The sequence below is a fragment of the Muscardinus avellanarius genome (genome assembly GCF_963383645.1).
Source record: "Muscardinus avellanarius genome assembly, chromosome: 1".
Lineage (NCBI taxonomy): Eukaryota > Metazoa > Chordata > Mammalia > Rodentia > Gliridae > Muscardinus > Muscardinus avellanarius.
The window spans coordinates 224,088,160-224,106,697 of NC_137786.1; the positions used below are offsets into that span (position 1 = coordinate 224,088,160).

The following is an 18,538-nucleotide window of genomic DNA, read 5'->3' on the forward strand; positions in this document are numbered from 1 at the left end:
AAATACTTTTGTAAAACCCTGTTTGGTTCCTTGGCTCTCCGCCCTGCCACCAAAGTCTTCAAGGAGTGGTGGCCAGAAAGAACAAGGAGCTATTGGTGGTACTTTCTCCAACCTTATTTTGCTCTTTCTATACTTTTCCCAGGCCAGGGAACTCAGGGCAGGAAGGTAGAGTAGAAGGTTCTCTAGCGATCTCACCCAAACCGGGCGGGTGGGTCCCGGGGTGACAGTCCAGATACTGGTGTTCTGTCTCCAGAGAGTCAGTAGCTTTCTGGTAGTTCACAGCAATGGCCACCAGAAAGTCTTTCCTTCAGGTTAGATTAGTCGCTTCAGCTGTGGCTGAGGTTTTGGCTGGTTTCTGTTGCTCATCACAATGAACCAATGAGCTGCTGAGAATTTCCAGCTAACAGTCCAGTCTGGTGCGATAATTGGAGCATGTTTGCTCCAATTAAAAAAAAAAAAAGCGAGGCGTGGTGGCACAAACGTGAAATTCCAGCACTCGGGCGGGCGGCTGAGACAGGAGGATCATGGATTGTGGACAGCCTTGCCTACTTAGTGAGGTCCTTTGCGACACAGTGAGACCCTATTTTAAAATAAACAATAAAGTGTGGTGGCACACGCTTGTACTCCCAGCATTTAGAAGGCTGAGACAGGAAGATTGATATTTGTGGACAGCCTCATACGGAGGGCCTTTGCAACTCAGTGAGACCCTGTTTCAAAATAAAGAATAAAAAATAGGGCTGGTTGTGTAGCTCAGAGGTAGAAGGTAGAATGCCCCTGGGTTCCATGCCCAGTACCGCAATAAAAAAAAAAAAAAGAAGAATTAAAAAAAAAACAGGGCTGAAGGTGTAGCTTGCAAGTACAATGCCCTGGGTTCCATCCCCAGTAACACACACACACACACACACACACACACACACACACACACAATAGCAGCTCATGACAAAATGAACAACACAAAACCCCACCCAGGCTTTCAGGAGATGCAGATTTTATCCTAGTTGGCAGAGTAGACCCAGGCAACCCACCGATGTGCCCCATGCCTCAAGCATCTTGTCTGTAACATAGGGGTGTCACCCCTGTGGACCTTTGCAAGACCCCTGGCCAAGGTACTGGGGATTGAATCAAAGAACATTCTACCTCCAAGTGACACCCCTCAATCCTATTTTTATTTTGAAACAGTCTTGCTAGGTTGATAAGAGTCTTACTACTTGCTGAGGCCAGCCTCGAATCTACAATTCTCCTGTCTCAGTCTCCCAAGTACTGGGATTACAGGGATGTGCCAACACACCTGGTTATTTAATTAATTAATTAATATTAAACAAGGTCTTGATAAGGTGCTGGGATCTTGCTAAATTGCTGAGGCTGGCCTCAAACCTAAGATCTTCCTGTCTCAGCCTTCTCAAGTACTGGGATTACAGGTGTGTGCCACCATGTCTGCCTGTCTCCCTTCTATTTTTATAAAATCCCAATCCCCACTTATTCTTTATTTTTCTGTAGCTTCTACTTTTTTTTTATTTTTTGCGGTACTGGGCATGGAACCCAGGGGAATTCTACCTCTGAGCTACACACCAGCCCTATTTTTTATTCTTTATTTTGAAACAGGGTCTCACTGAGTTGCAAGGGGCCTCACTAAGTAGCTAACGCTGTCTGCGAACCAAGATCCTTCTGTCTCAGCCTCCTGAATGCTGGGATTACAAGCATGCGCCATCACACCCAGTTCTAGCTTCTACTTATGAAATGACCGGGTCACAACTTCTGTGAGATGGCAGCTAAATTCTGGCCCTCTCTTGGCTTGATGAAACCACCCCACCTCCACTGAAGGTTTAATCGAGACCCCATAATTGATCTGTGGCCAGGCAGCCAGGTGGGTTCTGTGGCTCCCCTGGGTGGGGGAGGGCACTCACGGCTCAGCTTGAGGTCTGGCTCCAGGAACTGGTGGCCCATCGTCAGGATAGCCAGTGGTCTCAAAACCTGTAGTCAGATTTCTGGGATGGAGACTAGACTCTTCATTTTGTGATTCACCAGCGGAAACATAAAGGGCTGAGTATCTTTTATTTTATTTTATTTTATTTGGTACCAAAGGACTTCACTAAGTAGCTGAGGCTGTCCGCAAACTACGATCCTCTTGTCTCAGCCACCCAAATGCCGGGCTTACAAGTGTGCGCCACCACGCCCAGCTCAACATAAAGGGCTTAGTATCTAATGCCCCCATGCCTATCCGTGGTTTCGCTGATGTTAATTAATAGCAAATATGACACCTCCCTGCACCCTGCCTCCCACCACGTCTCCCCAATGCCAGGGGCTTTTGGGGGGACGAGGGTTCTGGTTTCCTGCCAGCTGTCCTGGAAGATGACCAGCTGCCTCTACGCTCCGCTGGTAAAGGGAAGGGTACACCTGAGGCCAGGTGATCCTGGGAGGGAGATCACACACCAGATACATGCCTGCACCCACCCCCATACACAAACTCATAACTAGCAGCTAATCAAGATCATAAGCAGGAAATGGACTGCCACAGGGCTCTCAGGACATGAGAACATCTGGCTCCAGGATCCAGGGCACACAGGGGTCAGAACCAGAATTAGGAGGGCCGGTCCACTCCGTATTGGAGGGTGAACTCTTCAGCCTTGCTCCTGAACAGCTCCGGATTCTGCACCAGCAAGTCAGCGAGTTGCACCCGTAGGGGCTCCTGGAGGTTGGGTTTTGCCACCAGCATGTTGAGGGCCTCCAAGACTGCAGGGAGAAGCCAGATCAGAGTGTCAGGAGGGGGAGAAAAGAGCCCAGGGGGAGGTGATGGCTGCCCATTCCCTGGACTCCTAATTGTCCCCCTCCCGTAGACTCCCCCCAAAGGAGATCCCACCTCTTAGGAAGACTTGATAGCTCAAGCAATAGTCCTGCTCATTTCTGGTGGGTGATACTCAGAGCCTCATCTCATTGGCTCCACGGTTTCCAAACAGTTATGTTCCCTGACTTCAGAGAAACTTCTCAGGAGATGTGGGGTTTCTGGGTCTCACGCCCACTTTGACAAGAACCACTCTAGTAAGCCAGGCATGGTGGTACACATTTGTCATCCCAGCATTCGAGAGACTAAGACAGGAGGACCACAGTTTGCAGACAGCCTCAGCTACTTAGTGAGGCCCTTTGCAACCCAGTGAGACCCTGTTTCAAAATTCAAAAGACTACACCAAGGACTTCCGGGAAGATGGCAACTGAGAAAAGCAGCGTTGACAGGTCCTGCTAACATTAATCTCTATTGGCACAAAACGAGCACTTTATGTAACCAGAGAACACTATTAGTAGAGAAATAAAAGCTATAAATACAAGGGACAAAGAAAAAGAAAACTAGAAGAACAATCAGAGAGCAGAAAAGAAACCAGCCTGCTTTGCGGTGGCGGGAGCCACGCCAGCACCATCTTGCCTCATAGCACCAGGCTCCAGAGAGGAAAAGGTAAAGAAGAAGCTGAAGTGAGCAGCTGCAGGTCAGTCGGTTGTAACTCAGCAGTTATTTCAGCAACTGTCTAAAACTTCCAGCGGCCAAGCTCATCACGCCCTCCAGGGATTCAGAGCAGAGCTCAAAACCAGAAAAGAAATACGCCAGCCTCATGGCAAAGAGTGTGGCAGCAGTGCCATATTGCCAGCAGGGGTAGTGAGTTCACCACACTCGGAGACCTCCAGACCAGCGCGCACCAAAAATGTAAGTGATATTGTGGCCCCCTTGCCAGGTGTGGTGGTGCACATTTGTAATCACCACACTTTGGAGGCTGAGACAGGAGGATTGTGCAGATTCGAAACCAGTCTCCACTGGCTTAAGACACCCTATTTCCAAATAAAAAAATATTAAAAAATAGATCTGGGAGTGTTGCCAGGAGGTAGAAATTTCCTGGGTTCCATCCCCAGTACCACCAAAAAAAAAGAAAAGAAAAGAAAAGAAAAGAAAAGAAAAGAAGAGAGAGAAAGAAAGAAAGAAAAGAAAAGAAAAGAAAAGAAATTGCGGCCCCTACAGGAGAAATCCCAGCACTGCACCCCCAGGGACTCACAGCTTTGATAATCTCCCTGGGTCTGAGATATTGCAGTTCAACCCAGTGAATGCGTAGTGGTGGCAGAGATACCACACCCTAGTCACAGCTCCCCATGGGAAAACGCCCAGCCCGGCGCCCCCAGGGTCTCATGCAGCCTTGACTAACTCCCTGGGTGTGAGACTTTGTGATATAACCCAGTAAAGGAGTTTTGGTGGCTGAGATTACAACAAACCCCCCAGAGCACCATAAGTAAAGTCGTGGTTACTCGGAGAAGAACCCAGAGAAGGTACAAACTTCAGAAATCATGGGTAGGACAATCAACCATGGAGCAATGAGCTCCCACAACCCCACAATATTAGAACCTGATAACACAGAAATGCAGAGATCTCCAGAAGATCCTATCAGGAATATAAATGAAGAAATAAAACAGGACTTTCTAAAAGAATTTAGAGAGTCCGAAAGAAATAAAGGATGCAATCATTAAAGTAAAGGCATCAATTCAAACTATAAACAATTGATTAGACCACGTGGAGAATAGAATCTCGCTCCTAGAAGAAAAACAATTCGAGCCAGGTGTGGTGGTGCACGCTTGTAATCCCCGCACTTGGGAGGTGAAGACAGGAGGATTGCACAGATTCGAAGCCAGCCTCGCTGGATTAAGAGACCCTTTTTCCAAATAAAAATAATATAAAATAGGTCTGGGAGTGTATCCCAGAGGTAGAAGGGTTTCCAGGAACCCCAGTACCACAAAAAAAAAAAAAAAAAAAGAAGAAGAAGAAGAAAAAACAATTCAACAGCAGGAACTGGACATTAAAGAAATATGGGCCCATTTTAAGAGAGCTAGCTTAAGAATAATCAGAATAGAGGAGGGAAAAGAAGGTGAAACCAAAGGGATAAATAATCTCTTCAAAGAAATAATAGAAAATTTTCAAAACATAGAGCAAGAGGTTGATAGACAGTTTCAGGAAACATATAGAACTCTCTTTAGACAAGATCAGAGAAAAGGTTCCCCATGCCACATAATAGTCAAAATGACCAATGTAGAAGCCAAGGAGAGAATCTTAAAGGCAACAAAAACAAAAGGCCAAGTGACATTCAAATGCAAACCAGTTAGAATCACTCCAGACTTCCCAAACCAAGTCATGAGAGCCAGAAGGGCTTGGAGTAACATATTCCAAACTCTGAAAAAAAAAACAACTTCCAGCCAAAAATTTCCTACCCAACAAAACTATCTCTCAAATTAGATGAGGAAATAAAATTCTTCCACGACAAGCAGAAGCTGAAGGAATTTATGTCTTCAAAACCAGCACTAGAGAAAATACTCAAAGAGATCAACTACAAAGAAGAAACAAGAAATACATGCCAGAACCAGAGAAACAAGAATTTTTATCCAGCAGACAACTAAGAAGAGAAAAACAAACAATATTTCATATAGAAGTAAAATCTCAACATGTTGGGAATTAAAAATCATCTCTCAATAATCACACTGAATGTAAATGGACTGAACTCCCCAATAAAAATGCATAAAGTGGCAAAATGGATTAAAAATCAAAGTCCATCTATCTGCTGCTTGCAAGAAACACACCTTACAAGTTAAGATAGTAACAAACTTAAGGTAAAAGACTGGAGCAAGGTAATCCATGCTAACAGAACTTGAAGACAAGCAGGAGTAGCAACTATGATATCAGACAAGTTAGACTTCAAGCCCAAACTGATTAGAAGTGACAAATAAGGTCATATTTTACTGGTAAAAGGAACAATCCAGCAAAAGGAAATAACAATAATCAACATCTATGCCCCAAATTTGGGTGCAGATACCTTCATAAAACAAACTCTTTGTGACATTAAGTCACACATAAATCCCAACACAATACTACTAGGAGACTTCAACACACTTCTCACACCATTACACCTATCTTCCAGACAAAAGGTCAGTAAAGATGCCTCAGACCTAAAGAATATCATTAGTCAAATGGACCTGTTGGACACATATAGAGTATTTCACCCAACTACAGCGGAGTTTACATTTTTTTCAGCTATTCAAGGAATCTTCTCCAAAATATATCACATCCTGGGACACAGAATGAGCAGAGGCAATTCAAAAAATGTTACATACTTCCCTGTGTCTTTTCAGACCATAATGGAATGAAACTAGAAATCAACTATAAGAAGACCCAGAGAAACAACATAAACATGTGGAGACCGAACACCACACTTCTGAATGAAGAATGGGTCATAGAAGATGTAAGAGGTGAAATCAAGAAATTTCTAGAAACAAATGAAAACAAAAATACAACATATCAAAACCTTGGGACACTTTGTAGGCAGTATTGAGAGGAAAATTTATAGCACTGAGTGCCCACATAAAAAAAACAGAAAATCTTCAAATAGATAACCTAATGACACACCTCAAAACCCTTGAAAAACAGGAACAATCTAACCCCAAAGCCAGTAGAAGACAGGAAATTATTAAAATCAGAGCAGAAATCAACGAAGTAGAGAATGAAAAAACAATACAGAAAATCAACAAAACCAAAAGCTGGTTTTTCGAAAAATTAACAAGATAAATAAACCACTTGCCAACCTAACTTATAAAAAGAGAATCAATCCAAATTATGAAGATAAGAGATAAAAAGGAGACATTACTACTGACAGTATAGAAATCCAAGAGATTATCAGAAACTACTTTGACAAACTATATTCCAACAAAATGGAAAATCTGGAGGAAAATGACAACTTTCTAGATAAATACAACCTTCCTAAACTGAGTCAAGAAGATAGAGATTTTTTTTTTTTTTTTTTTTTTTTGTGGTACTGGGGTTCCTGGAAGCCCTTCTACTTCCGGGCTGCACACTCAGACCTATTTTTACATTTTTTTTTTATTTGGAAACAGGGTCTCCTAAGCCAGCGCGCACGGCTGGCTTCGAACCTGCGCGATCCTCCTGTCTCTGCCTCCCAAGCGCGGGGATTACAAGCGTGCGCCACCACGCCCGGCGATAGAGAAAATTTAAACCAACCAATAGCAATCAACGAGATTGAAAACAGCAATAAAAAGCTTACCATCAAAGAAAAGCCCAGGACCAGATGGATTTCCAAGTGAATTCTATAAAACCTTTATAGAAGAGCTAATACCAATAGTCAAAATATTTCATGAGATAGAAAAAAGCGGGACTCTCCTAAATACATTCTATGAAGCCAACATCACACTAATACCCAAACTGTTGGAGCACACCATCAGCCACGCTCTGCCCCTTGCCTGCTGTATCAAGTCTCAGTGTCTCCATCCAACAGGCTAACAAGAGTATTAGCAGATGGGATGGCGGAAAGTTGTCAGTGCTGGCTGTGGTGGGACATGCTGTGATGCCAGTACTTGGGATGCTGAGATAGAAGAAGGATCGCAGGTTTGAGGCCAACTTAGCAAGGCCCTCAGTAACTTAGTGAGACCCATTTAAAAAAAAAAAAAAAGATCACGGAGCCGGGCGTGGTGATGCACCCTTGTAATCCCCGCGCTTGGGAGGCAGAGACAGGAGGATCGCACAGGTTCGAAGCCAAACTCAGCTACTTAGTGAGGCTCTCAGCAACTCAGTGAGAGACCCTGTTTCCAAATAAAATATAAAATAGGGCTGGGAGGATAGCCCGGAGGTAGAAAGCCCCTGGGTTCCACCCCCCAGTACCACCAAAAAATTAAATAAATAAAAAATAAAAAGATCTGGAGTATAACTCAGAGGTAGAATCCCCAGCACCCAACACACACACACAAGTAAAAATCACAGTGCCCAGAGTGGTCAGCTGAGTGGTGGGTAGTAGCCTTATTAGGGCAACCCCTTGCGTTGTCCTTTAGAGCATCAGGTCCGCAAAACTTATCCAAAGTCCACATACAGAACAGCGGGCCCTTCCCTCTACAGCCACGCCCTCACTCCCCAGAACCAGAGACAAGTGCATGAGTTCACCCCTGCCCAGACCCGGGGACAGTGGCAGGAGCGGTTAGGCCACCCAGAATCCCAGTAAACATTCCCCTCCCATTCCACGCAGACTCAACAGAGACCCGCAGTTCCATCTCCTCTTTTAGGCTGGTCTAACTCAAAATAAGTCAGCTCACCCCAGAGCCAGCAACCCCCACCCGGGCTCAGTCCCCGTAGGCCCAGCCCAGCCCTACCTTGGCTAGGATGGGTGTGAGGACTCCAGTTCTCCTTGCTGGTGAGGGGCAGGCAAACCTCTCCATCCACACCCACGTTGGGGTGATAGATCTTGGTTGTGAACTTCAACGTGGGCGGCATGAATGGGTAACTCCTGGGGAAATCGATGCATAGATTGAAGGCCTTGAGGTGGTAGGGAGGCTCGTCCTGGGCAGAGAGAGAAAAAGAGAAACAGGCAACCTCTGTTCTGCGGCACACCGCTCTAGAAGCATCGCTTTCCTCCTAGGACTTTGGTCTGGCCTTCCTTCCCATGCCCCTGTCCCAGGAATCCTCTGTTCTGCTGCAGGGGAAGAATCAGGAGCAGGGACACCGGTGGCACCTGCGCTTGTGTGGCCGTAGAACCACAGATTAGGGAAGGGAGGAATCGCCAAGCGCCTGAGCCTGGGAGTCAGAAAAATCTACTGTGGCCGGGCATGGTGGCCCACGCTCGTAATCCCAGCATTTGGAAGGCTGAGACAGGAGGATCGCGGCTTGAGGACAGCCTCAGCTACTACTTAGTGAGGCCCTCTGCAACTCAGTGAGACCTTGTTTTAAAATAAAGAATAGGCTGGGTGTGGTGACAGACGCTTGTAATCCTAGCATTTGGGAGGATCGTGGTTCACGGACAGCCTCAGCTACTTAGTGAGGCCCTTTGCAACTCAGTGAGACCCTATTTCAAAATAAAGAATAAAAAATAGGCCTGGGCATGTAGCTCGAGGTAGAATGCCCCTGGGTTCCATCCCTGGTACCACACACACACACACACACAAAAAGAAAAAGTAAAAGAAATATCTACTGTGGCTTTTGCTGGTGACCGTGAGTGAGCCACCTCCTGTCTCTGGGCTTCGGTTTCCTCTTTAGAAAAATTGATAAAGTTTGACTAGATAAATGCTAAGGGCCATCTCAGCTTTACAGTCTTCCTGGAATTATGGGAGAGAAGGACAGACCGTCCTCTTCTTCGGAGCCGTTAGCAGGAAGAGGAGCATGTTATCATCGAGGGCAAGTGAGAAGATGGAGAAAAGGAGGAAATCCTAGAAGGCAGAGGCTCAGGAGTGGAAAACAGAGCAGCTGCCCTGGAAACAGCACAGCGTGGCCTCAAGAAACTAAGAAGAATGACCCTCTGATCTGACAGTCCCATGACACAGACCTGTATACCAATGCTCACAGCAGTGTCATTCACCACAGGCAAAAGGGGGAAGCCAACTATTAACAGACTGATCAAAATGTGGCACACAGCTACAAAAAGATACAGCTTAGCCTTAAAAAAGGAAGAGGGTGGGCTGGGATGGTGAGCCGGGCATGGTGGGCTGTGCGTGGTGGCACATGCCTGTAATCCCAGTACTCAGGAGGCTGAGATAGGAGGATTGCAGGTTCAAAGCCAACCTCAGCAACTTGGTGAGGCTCTCAGCAACTTAGTGAGATACTGTTTAAAAATAAAAAATAGCCGGGCGTGGTGGCACACGCTTGTAATCCCCGCGCTTGAGAGGCTGACAGGAGGATCGTGCAGGTTTGAAGCCAGCCGCGCGTGCTGGCTTAGGAGATCCTGTTTCCAAATAAAAATGTAAAAATAGGTCTGGGAGTGTAGCCCAGAGGTAGAAGGGCTTCCAGGAACCCCAGTGCCAACAAAAAAATTTTTTTTAATAAAAATAGGGCTGGGGTATAGCTCAGAGGTAGAATGCCCCTGGGTTCTACCCCTAGTACCACACATAAAACGCAGTAAGTTGGAGCCAGGTGTGGTGGTCCTGTAATACCAGTACTTGGGAGACCGAGACAGGAGGATTGCAGGTTTGAGACCAGCTTCAATAAGATAGTAAGACTTTCAGCAACCTAATAAGACTCTGTTTTAAGACAAAAAGTAAAAAAGGCTGGGGCACCGGGCTTGGTGGCACACGCTTATAAACCCAGCATTTGAGAGGCTGAGACAGGAGGATCATGGTTCACAGTCTGCCTCAGCTACTTAGTGAGGTCCTTTGCAACTCAGTGAGACCCTGTTTCAAAATAAAAAGTATAAAAAAATAGGACTGGGGGTATACTTCAGAGGTAGAATGCCCCTAGGTTCCATCCCCAGTACCACACAATAAAATAAAATAGAGTAGAATAAAATAAAATAAAAGGCTAGGGGTGTAGATCAGAGATAAAATGCCCCTGGGTTGAATCCCTTGTACAAAAAAAAAAAAATGAAATTCTAATACATTCATGCTACAAAATGGATGAACCTTGAAAATACTGTGCTATGCAAAATAAACTAGACAATATTGTCTGATGCCACTTATGTGAGGTGCATAGAAGAGTCAAATCCATAGAGATATAAAATAGAAAAGTGGTTACCAGGTGCTGGGGGAGGGAGGAATGCACGGGTATTATTGAATGGACACAAAATTTCAGAATGGAGGATGAAGAGTTCTAGAGAGGTGCTGGTGGATCAGTAGTGTAAATGTGCCAGGCACGGGTGGCACACGCCTGTAATCCCAGTACTTGGGAGACTGAGAGGGGAGATAGAATGCCCCTGGGTTCCATCCCTGGTACTGAAAAAACAATTGAACTGGGGGTGTAGCTCAGAGGTATAATCCCCCTGGGCTCCATCCCCAGTACCATAGATAGATGATGATGATGATAGATAGATAGATGATAGATAGATAGATAGATAGACGATACATGAATAAATGAATGAATGAAACAAAACCCAGTACCATAGATAGATAGATGATGATGATGATAGATAGATAGATGGATGGATGGATGATACATGAATAAATGAATGAATGAAACAAAACCTCAGGGGCTAGAGAAAAAGTTGGCTGGGAGCTTCCAGGAGCCAGAAGGAGACCCTCCAGCCTCCGAGGGGCCTGAAGTCCTTCCTGCGCGCCCACTCTGAGTCGCCTGTAGTAAAGATGACACGCACCAGCCCACGTAGAAGAGTGTGGGAGTCACAGACTCTGGAAAGACCCTGGCCGGCTGTGACTCCTGCCTCTGCCACTCACGAGCTCTGCAATCTTAAGCAAGTAATTGACCTCTCTGTGCTTACATATGGGGATAATTGTAGATAGTTCCATAGGGCTTGGGTATGATTAAAATGAATTCATTTACATCTCCGCTTTCAGGCGAGGAAAGTCAAGCTCGGTGTATGTACGTGACTTGCACAGGGCACAGAGACGTGCTGGGATGGAAACCCAGCACTGTCGCCCCGGTGTCTCCGCACAAGTCCTCTACTTTTATGAGGAAAAATGCCAGAATTTGGGTAATCGCAGCACAGAGCACAGGGGCCTTTAGGCTGAACCCAAAGCGCCAAATCCTTCCAGAACCTTCAAATGACTGAAAACACAGGGCACTGTTAGCCTGAATGAGAGGAGCCAAGGGTTGATGTGTGTGCATGTTGCAAGGTGTGATCGCACACGCTTGTATGTCCAGCACTTGGGTGGCTGAGACAGGAGGCTCACAGGTACACAGCCAGCCTCAGCGACTTAGCGAGGTCCTGTTTCAAACTAAAAAATAAAATAGGAACTGGAAATGTAGGTCAGAATGCCCCTGAGTCCAATCCACAGTACCACAAGAAAAAGAAAAAGGTCTGAGGGTATAGCTTGGAGGCAGAGGCCAGTGCCAAAAAATAAAAATTAAGAAAAAAAGTCCAGTGATAAGAAAAGGCTGGGGAGATAAGGCCCCGGGCTGGGGCTCAGAGCAGGACGGCCCCCTGAGAGCCTGCCTACAGCGCCTCCTTGCTGGGAGGGTGGCGGTTGCAGTGATAGAGTAAGCCTCAGGTCCTGTCCCAGCTCGGCCACAAACTTGCTGTGTGACCTGGAGCTTCTCTAGGACTCTGTTTCCTCACCTGTGAAATAAAGAAGTTGGGCCAAAGTATTGCATATCGCATTATGGTTAGCTGGGAAAGTCCTACTGCCTGCTAAGTTCTGGGTTAAACAAACCATTGTGTATGTGTGCGTGTGCGTGTGCGTGTGCATGTGTATGTGTTACTGGGGATTGAACCCAGGTACGTTCTACCTCTGGACTACACACCCCCGGCCATATTTATTTATTTATTTATTTATTTATTTATTTATTTATTTATGGTGGTACTGGGGTTCCTGGAAACCCTTCTACCTCCGGGTTACACTCCCAGACCTATTTTTATATTTTTATTTGGAAACAGGGTCTCTTAAACCAGTGCGTCTGGCTTCGAACCTGCGTGATCCTCCCGTCTCCACCTCCCAAGCGCGGGGATTACAAGCGTGAGCCACCATGCCCGGCATATTTTGAATCAGGGTCTCACCAAGTTTCTAAGAATCTCCCTAAGTTGCTGAGGCTGTTCTTGAACCTGTGATCCTCCTGTCTCAGTTTCCCAAGTACTGGGATTATAGACATGCACCATGCCCAGCTTTTATTCTGGGGGGGCGGTATAGGGTCTCACTATGCTCTCAACGCTGGCCTCAAACTTCTAGGCTCAAGCGATTCTCCTGCCTCAGCCTCCCGAGCACCTGGGACTGTGAGAGCATGTCCCATGCTCAGCTGTCTTCTTTTTGATGATGTTTTTCTCCTAAAGCTTCTGGGGTGGGCTTGGTGGCTGCTGGCTTGAGGAAGGGGTCTTCTAGTAAGGCCAAAAGTGTTTTGACATGTCCATCAGTCTGCCTGGCCCTCAGGAGCGATCAACGCACAGAAACCCCCCACATACACCAATGATGACCTCCAGTCAAAGGACTCTAAGGCGTCCTGAACCCTCCCCACCCAGGCACCAGCCTAAGTCACTTCACGCCCAGAGCCACGATCGCCATGGAGACTCACAGGCAGGAGGAGCACACGCCACACCAGGACGTTGGCATCATCGCAGGACAGGTGCCGCAGGTATGGGGGCAGTTGCTTCTGAAGTTCCTCCAGCTCCTGCAGGAGACACGGGGCGGACAGTGGCCGAGTCCTCACTACCTCAGGAGCAAGCCCAAATGGGGTATCCCAGGAGCAGGGGCCAGCAGAGTTAGAGTTCCATTTTATTTCATTTTTTCTTTTCTGTACTGAGGATTGAACCTACAAACATTCTACCCCCAAGCTGCATCCCCAGTCCTTTTTATGTTTTATTTTGAAACAGGGACTCACTAAGTCGCTGAGGCTATCCTCAAACCTGCAATCTTCCTGTCTCAGCTTCCCAGGTACTGTGATTATAAGTGTGACCCACCATGTGTGGCTTTCCCAGAGTCTTAAATATGATGTATCGTGACTCTCAGAGACGTGAGCCCACAGTAAGCAGAACTTCTCAAACATACTTGACCAAGGAATCACTCGCCCTTTTTGGGGAGCCATCCCATGCGGCCAGAGATCTTTTTATTTTGGGGGGAGGGGAATTAATATATACATATATATGTGGCCTGGTGGTGCACACCTGTAATCCTAGTACTCGGGAGGCTGAGATAGGAGGATCACAGGTTCACAGCCAGCCTCAGCCACTTAGTGAGGCCCTCTACAACTTGGTGAGACCTGTTTCAAAATTAAAAAAAAAAAAAAAAAGAGCCAGGCGTGGTGGGGCACACTTACAATCCCAGCATTTGGGAGGCCGAGACAGGAAGATCTGGGTTCGCAGAGCCTCGGCTACATAGTGAGGCCCTTGCAACTCAGTGAGACCTTGTTTCAAAATTTATAGAATAAAAACTAGGGCTGGGGGTATAGCTCAGAGGTAGAATGCCCCTGGGTTCCATCCCCAGTACCATAAATAAATAAATAAATAAATAAATAAATAAATAAATAAAGGGTTGGGGATTTAGCTCAGAGGTAGAGTGCCCCTGGGCTCAACTTCTGGTACCAAAAACAAAAAACAAAAACATTCAAGGATAGGTCATATTCCTTTGGAACCATGAACAGGTATAAACCAGCAGTCCTCCACTGGGAGTCATTTCAGCTACCAGAGGACATCCGACAATGTCTAGAAAGCTTTTGGTGTCACAAATGGGGAGAGTGTTACTACAGTTCAGTAGCTAATAGTCAGAGAGGCTGATAGGCATCCCACAAAGAATTCCCTGGCTCCGAAGATCAATCGTGAGGAGGTTGAGAAGCCTGGTGTAAACAAAGGCAGAGAGAAAGCCCCCAAACCCAGCCCGTGTTGAGGAGGGGTCCTTTTTCCCTGTGGCCCAACGGGACTCCATCTCCCCTCCCTAGTACAGACACATCCTGCCCCTCTCCGGTGTCCCAGCCTACATCCCATCTCCGCCTGCACAAGCTGCCCAGAGTCCATGACCCTCATTTATGCATTACCCTAAACTAGCGGCAACGTAGTACTACCATAAATCCTGCCATCAGAAATCCTGGCCTCAGTAGCATCTGATTCTTTGGCGAGAATGAAGCCCAAGTTTGAACAGAAAAGATATGCAGGGACATTTTCTTTCTTTCTCTTTTCTTTCTTGTGTTTGGTACTAGGAATTGAACCTAAGGCCTTCTACCCCTGAGTTACACCCCAACCCGATTCTATATTCATTCATTCATTCATTCATTCATTCATTCATTCATTGAGTTTTGCAGTACTGGGGAACAGAACCCAGGGGCATTCGACCTCCGAGCTACATCTCCAGCCCTATTTTATTTATTTATTTATTTATTTATTTATTTATTTATTTATTTATTTTGGTGGTTCTGGGAATGGAACCCAGGGGCTTTCTACCTCCGGCCTACACTCCCAGCCCTATTTTATATTTTTATTTTGAAACAGGGTCTCACTAAGTTGCTGGGAGCCTCACTAAGTAGCTGAGGCTGGGTTCAAACCTGTGCGATCCTCCTGTCTCAGCGGCCCAAGCGCGGGGATTACAAGCGAGCGCCACCACGCCCGGCTCTATCTTTATTTTGAAGCAGAGTCTCCCTGAGTTGCTGAGGGCCTTGCTAAATTGCTGACACTGACCTGGAAACTGATCCTTCTGTCTCAGCCTCCCAAGAGCAGGGATTGCGTGCCACCGCACTAACTTGAGAAGGACATTTTCTTTACCATAACTGGAAATACTTAGACTCTGTCCATTTTGGGCTGAGTTCTGTCAAAACTACCCCAAAGTCTGAAGCTACTGAAACTCAAGCTGGGAAACACAGCTCTTTGCCAAGTCGGGAAATCACCTGACTTAGAAGAACAGAAAATGAAAGTAGAAAAACCACCCAAAGAGCTTCCTGGTTGGAGCCTGGGCTCAAATCTCTGCTTCCCCAGCGACCCTGGAGAGCTGTCATTTTCTCTCAGCCTCAATTTCCTCATCTGTAAAACGGGGTGTGTTACTTCTCACAGAGTTTGTAAGGTGAAATGACGGATATAAACTTGTAAACTGCCTGGAATTTAAAGAAGCCCGTGCAATAAATACCATCCCCCACTTCCTCCCCACTCGGTAGGAAAGCTCCTCTCCCCATTTCACTGCCAACCTCCTGATTCCAGTTTTTCTAGGTGGAGCCTCCTCTAGGTGCCCCAGTCTAAGACGGTTCTTTCTTTCTTTCTTTCTTTTTTTTCTTTTTTCTTGGGGGGGCGGAGCACTGGGGATTGAACCCAGGGGTGTTTCTACCTCTAAGGTACACCTCTAGCCCAATTTCCTCCAGCCCTATTTTTATTTTGTTGTTTTCAAACAGGGTCTCCCTAAGTCAGAGAAGGCCTTGCTAAGTTTCTAAGGCTGGTCTTAGACCTTCAATCCTCCTGTCTCAGCCTCCTAAGTACTAGAATTACAGGTATATGCAACCATACTCCTCCTCCTCCTCCTCCTCCTCCTCCTCCTCCTCCTCCTCCTCCTCCTCCTCCTCCTCCTCCTCCTCCTTCTGTCTCTCTCTTTCTCTCTCTCCGCAGTACTGGAAATTGAACCCAAGGGCCATACTCCCTCCAAGCTACATTACTATTTTATTTATTATTATTAATTTTTTATTGCGGTACTGGGAATGGAACCCAGGGGCATTGTATCTCTGAGCTACACCCCCAGCCCTATTTGTTATTCCTTATTTTGAAACAGGGTGTCACTGAGTTTCAAAGGGCCTCACTAAGTAGCTGAGGTTGGCTGCAAACAACAATCCTCCTGTCTCAGCCTCCCAAATGCTGGGATTACAAGCATGCGCCACCATGCCTGGACTGATTTATTTATTTATATATTTATTTTTATTTATTTATTGGTGGTACTGGGTACTGGGGGTGGAACCCAGGGCCCTTTCTACCTCCGGACTATATTCCTAGACCTATTTAATACTTTACTTGGAAACAGGGTCTGGCTAAGTTGCAGAGAGCCTCACTAAGTAGCTGAGGCTGGCTTCGAACCTGTGCGATCCTCCTGTCTCAGCCTCCCAAGCGCGGGGATTACGAGCGTGCACCACCACGACTGACTTTATTTATTTTGTTTTAATTTTGAAACAGGGTCTCACTAGGTTCCCGAGAGTCTCACTCTGTTGCTAAAGCTGTTCTGGCACCTCCAACCCCACTTTCTCAGCCTCCCGAGTGCTAGGTTTACGGCCGCCCAGCACACCTCTTTCCAGAGGCTGTTTTCTTTTCAGAGGTTGAGGGTGGCAGCTACCCCTCTGCTTCTCAAGCTTGCCCCCCCCACCGCAGACTGAAGGGGGGCTTCTGGGAAACCCCAAGCCTGGGGGGAGTACCAGTCCCACCTCACCAGGGTTGCTCTTCCTTCCCTTCTATCTCCAATACTGGCTACACCCCAATTCTCCAAATGTCCGAGGTTTTCCCACCTCCTGGGGAAATTGCGCTTTCTCTGTCCTTGCAAATCTTATTTTAAGTCTCTCATAGGAATGAAGGTTCACTGGGGACAGGATTTTTATTCTTCTCTGTCAAGCTACCTCCTAGCACAGGGCAGGCAGGTGATGGGCAGTCAATACCCATAGAATGGATCCATGCAAAACACCCACTCCAGGAAGTCTCCCAGGTTTGCCTCCCCTGTTTTCCTCCAGAGAATACTCAAGGGGTATTTTTCTCCCCGTCCTAATCAGCATTCCCTGCTTCTCGGGACTCCAGTAATGTAGGTACCAAATTATGGGATGGAGCTGGGTGTGGTGGTGCACGCTTGCAATCCCTGTACTGGGGAGACTGCAACAGGAAAATCACAGGTTCGTGGACAGCCTCAGTTAGGGCTGGGGGGGTGTATCTCAAAGGTACAGTGCCCCTGGGTTCAATCCCCAGTAACACACACACACACACACACGCACGCGCACACACACACACACACACACACACACACACACACACACACGATGGGCTATTCCAAGGCACGGGGTTCGTCCTGGTTATGTGATTCCTAACCACTAGTTAACTGCAGAACGCCGGGCATAAGGACTCTGAGGAGCCCTCTCTGCCTGTGCCCAGATGCGCGCCCAGCTGTTTTCACAAGTTTCGGGCAGGAGAAATGAAACCGAAAGCAGTCGGGGGGCGGGGACCGGCTCATCCTCGCCCCCAGCACAGCTCAGAAGGCTACTGACATGCCCACCCATCGCTCCCCCTCCATCCCCTAAACTCCAGCCCCCGCCGGCCCGGTAGACCCGCTCCTCCTCTGCGGAGAGGGAGGGATGCCGAGGATGCGGCCAGCCCTGGTACCCAGACAACCAGCAAACGCTCTGGGGCCGCCGAGGGGATGGAGGGAACAGGGAACCCGGAGCCGCGCGAAAGGGGTCGCCCTTCCCACCCGCGGTTACCTTCGCCACGCGCTTGAAGGCCGACATCTCTGGACAGCAGGTCCGGGCGCCGACGGACTCCAGCAGGACAGCGCACTGACCCGCGGCCACGCCGCCCCCCAGGACCACGCCCCCCGGAGCCCCGCCCACGTCCGCTCCACCCGCGCGGGCTCGGGCGGCGTAGACGGTTCCTACCCACTGCAGTGGCTTGGGGGACCCGGTCCTCGCCGCGATGGTCTCGGACCCCGGGAGACCCCCCGCATCCTCCCGGGGTGCATTTGAGCACCCGCCGGGTCCGCCCCTCGGGCATCAGTCCCAGCCGCCAGCCGCGCCGTGGGCTCCCCAGCCTCCATCAGCCCCCTTCAACCCACTCCAAAGAAATGCACACTCACCCTAAGAAAATATTGGAGGCTTACTGTGCAGCCGGAGCTCCGCGACAGGTGGCTCGGCAGCCTCCACCACCCGACGGCGCTCCAAGCCCGTCCTCCAGCAAGAGCCCCAGCGCCTCCGGGCAAGTCCTTGCCCTCCGTGAGCCCAGTGCCCATCCTCAATACCGGTAGGGGTCCGGGTAGACGATATGCCCTCCAAGGACCTCTCCTTTGGCTGTTTGGTGTCTTTTGTGGGGTCCCGCCAAGTTCCTTCCAGGGCGCTTGCTCAGGGTACCGCAAGAGGGCGCTGCTCGGCCCATTCTCCCAACTTTGGGGGTTCGTTCCATCCTTGAGGAGGCTTAATATATAGTGAGCACCTTCTGTGTGC

General features: G+C 47.8%; 1 protein-coding gene across 1 annotated transcript; it reads right to left on the reverse strand.

Moving 5' to 3' along the window:
- Window positions 1-2,578: 2,578 nt before the first annotated feature.
- UBE2L6 (ubiquitin conjugating enzyme E2 L6) lies at window positions 2,579-17,830 on the reverse strand (the record flags this gene model as incomplete). The annotated part of the gene is made up of 4 exons (XM_080698883.1): window positions 2,579-2,730; window positions 8,173-8,359; window positions 12,962-13,057; window positions 17,804-17,830. The coding sequence occupies 4 exons, from the start codon at window positions 17,828-17,830 to the stop codon at window positions 2,579-2,581; spliced, it is 462 nt and encodes a 153-aa protein (XP_080555009.1).
- Window positions 17,831-18,538: the final 708 nt, after the last annotated feature.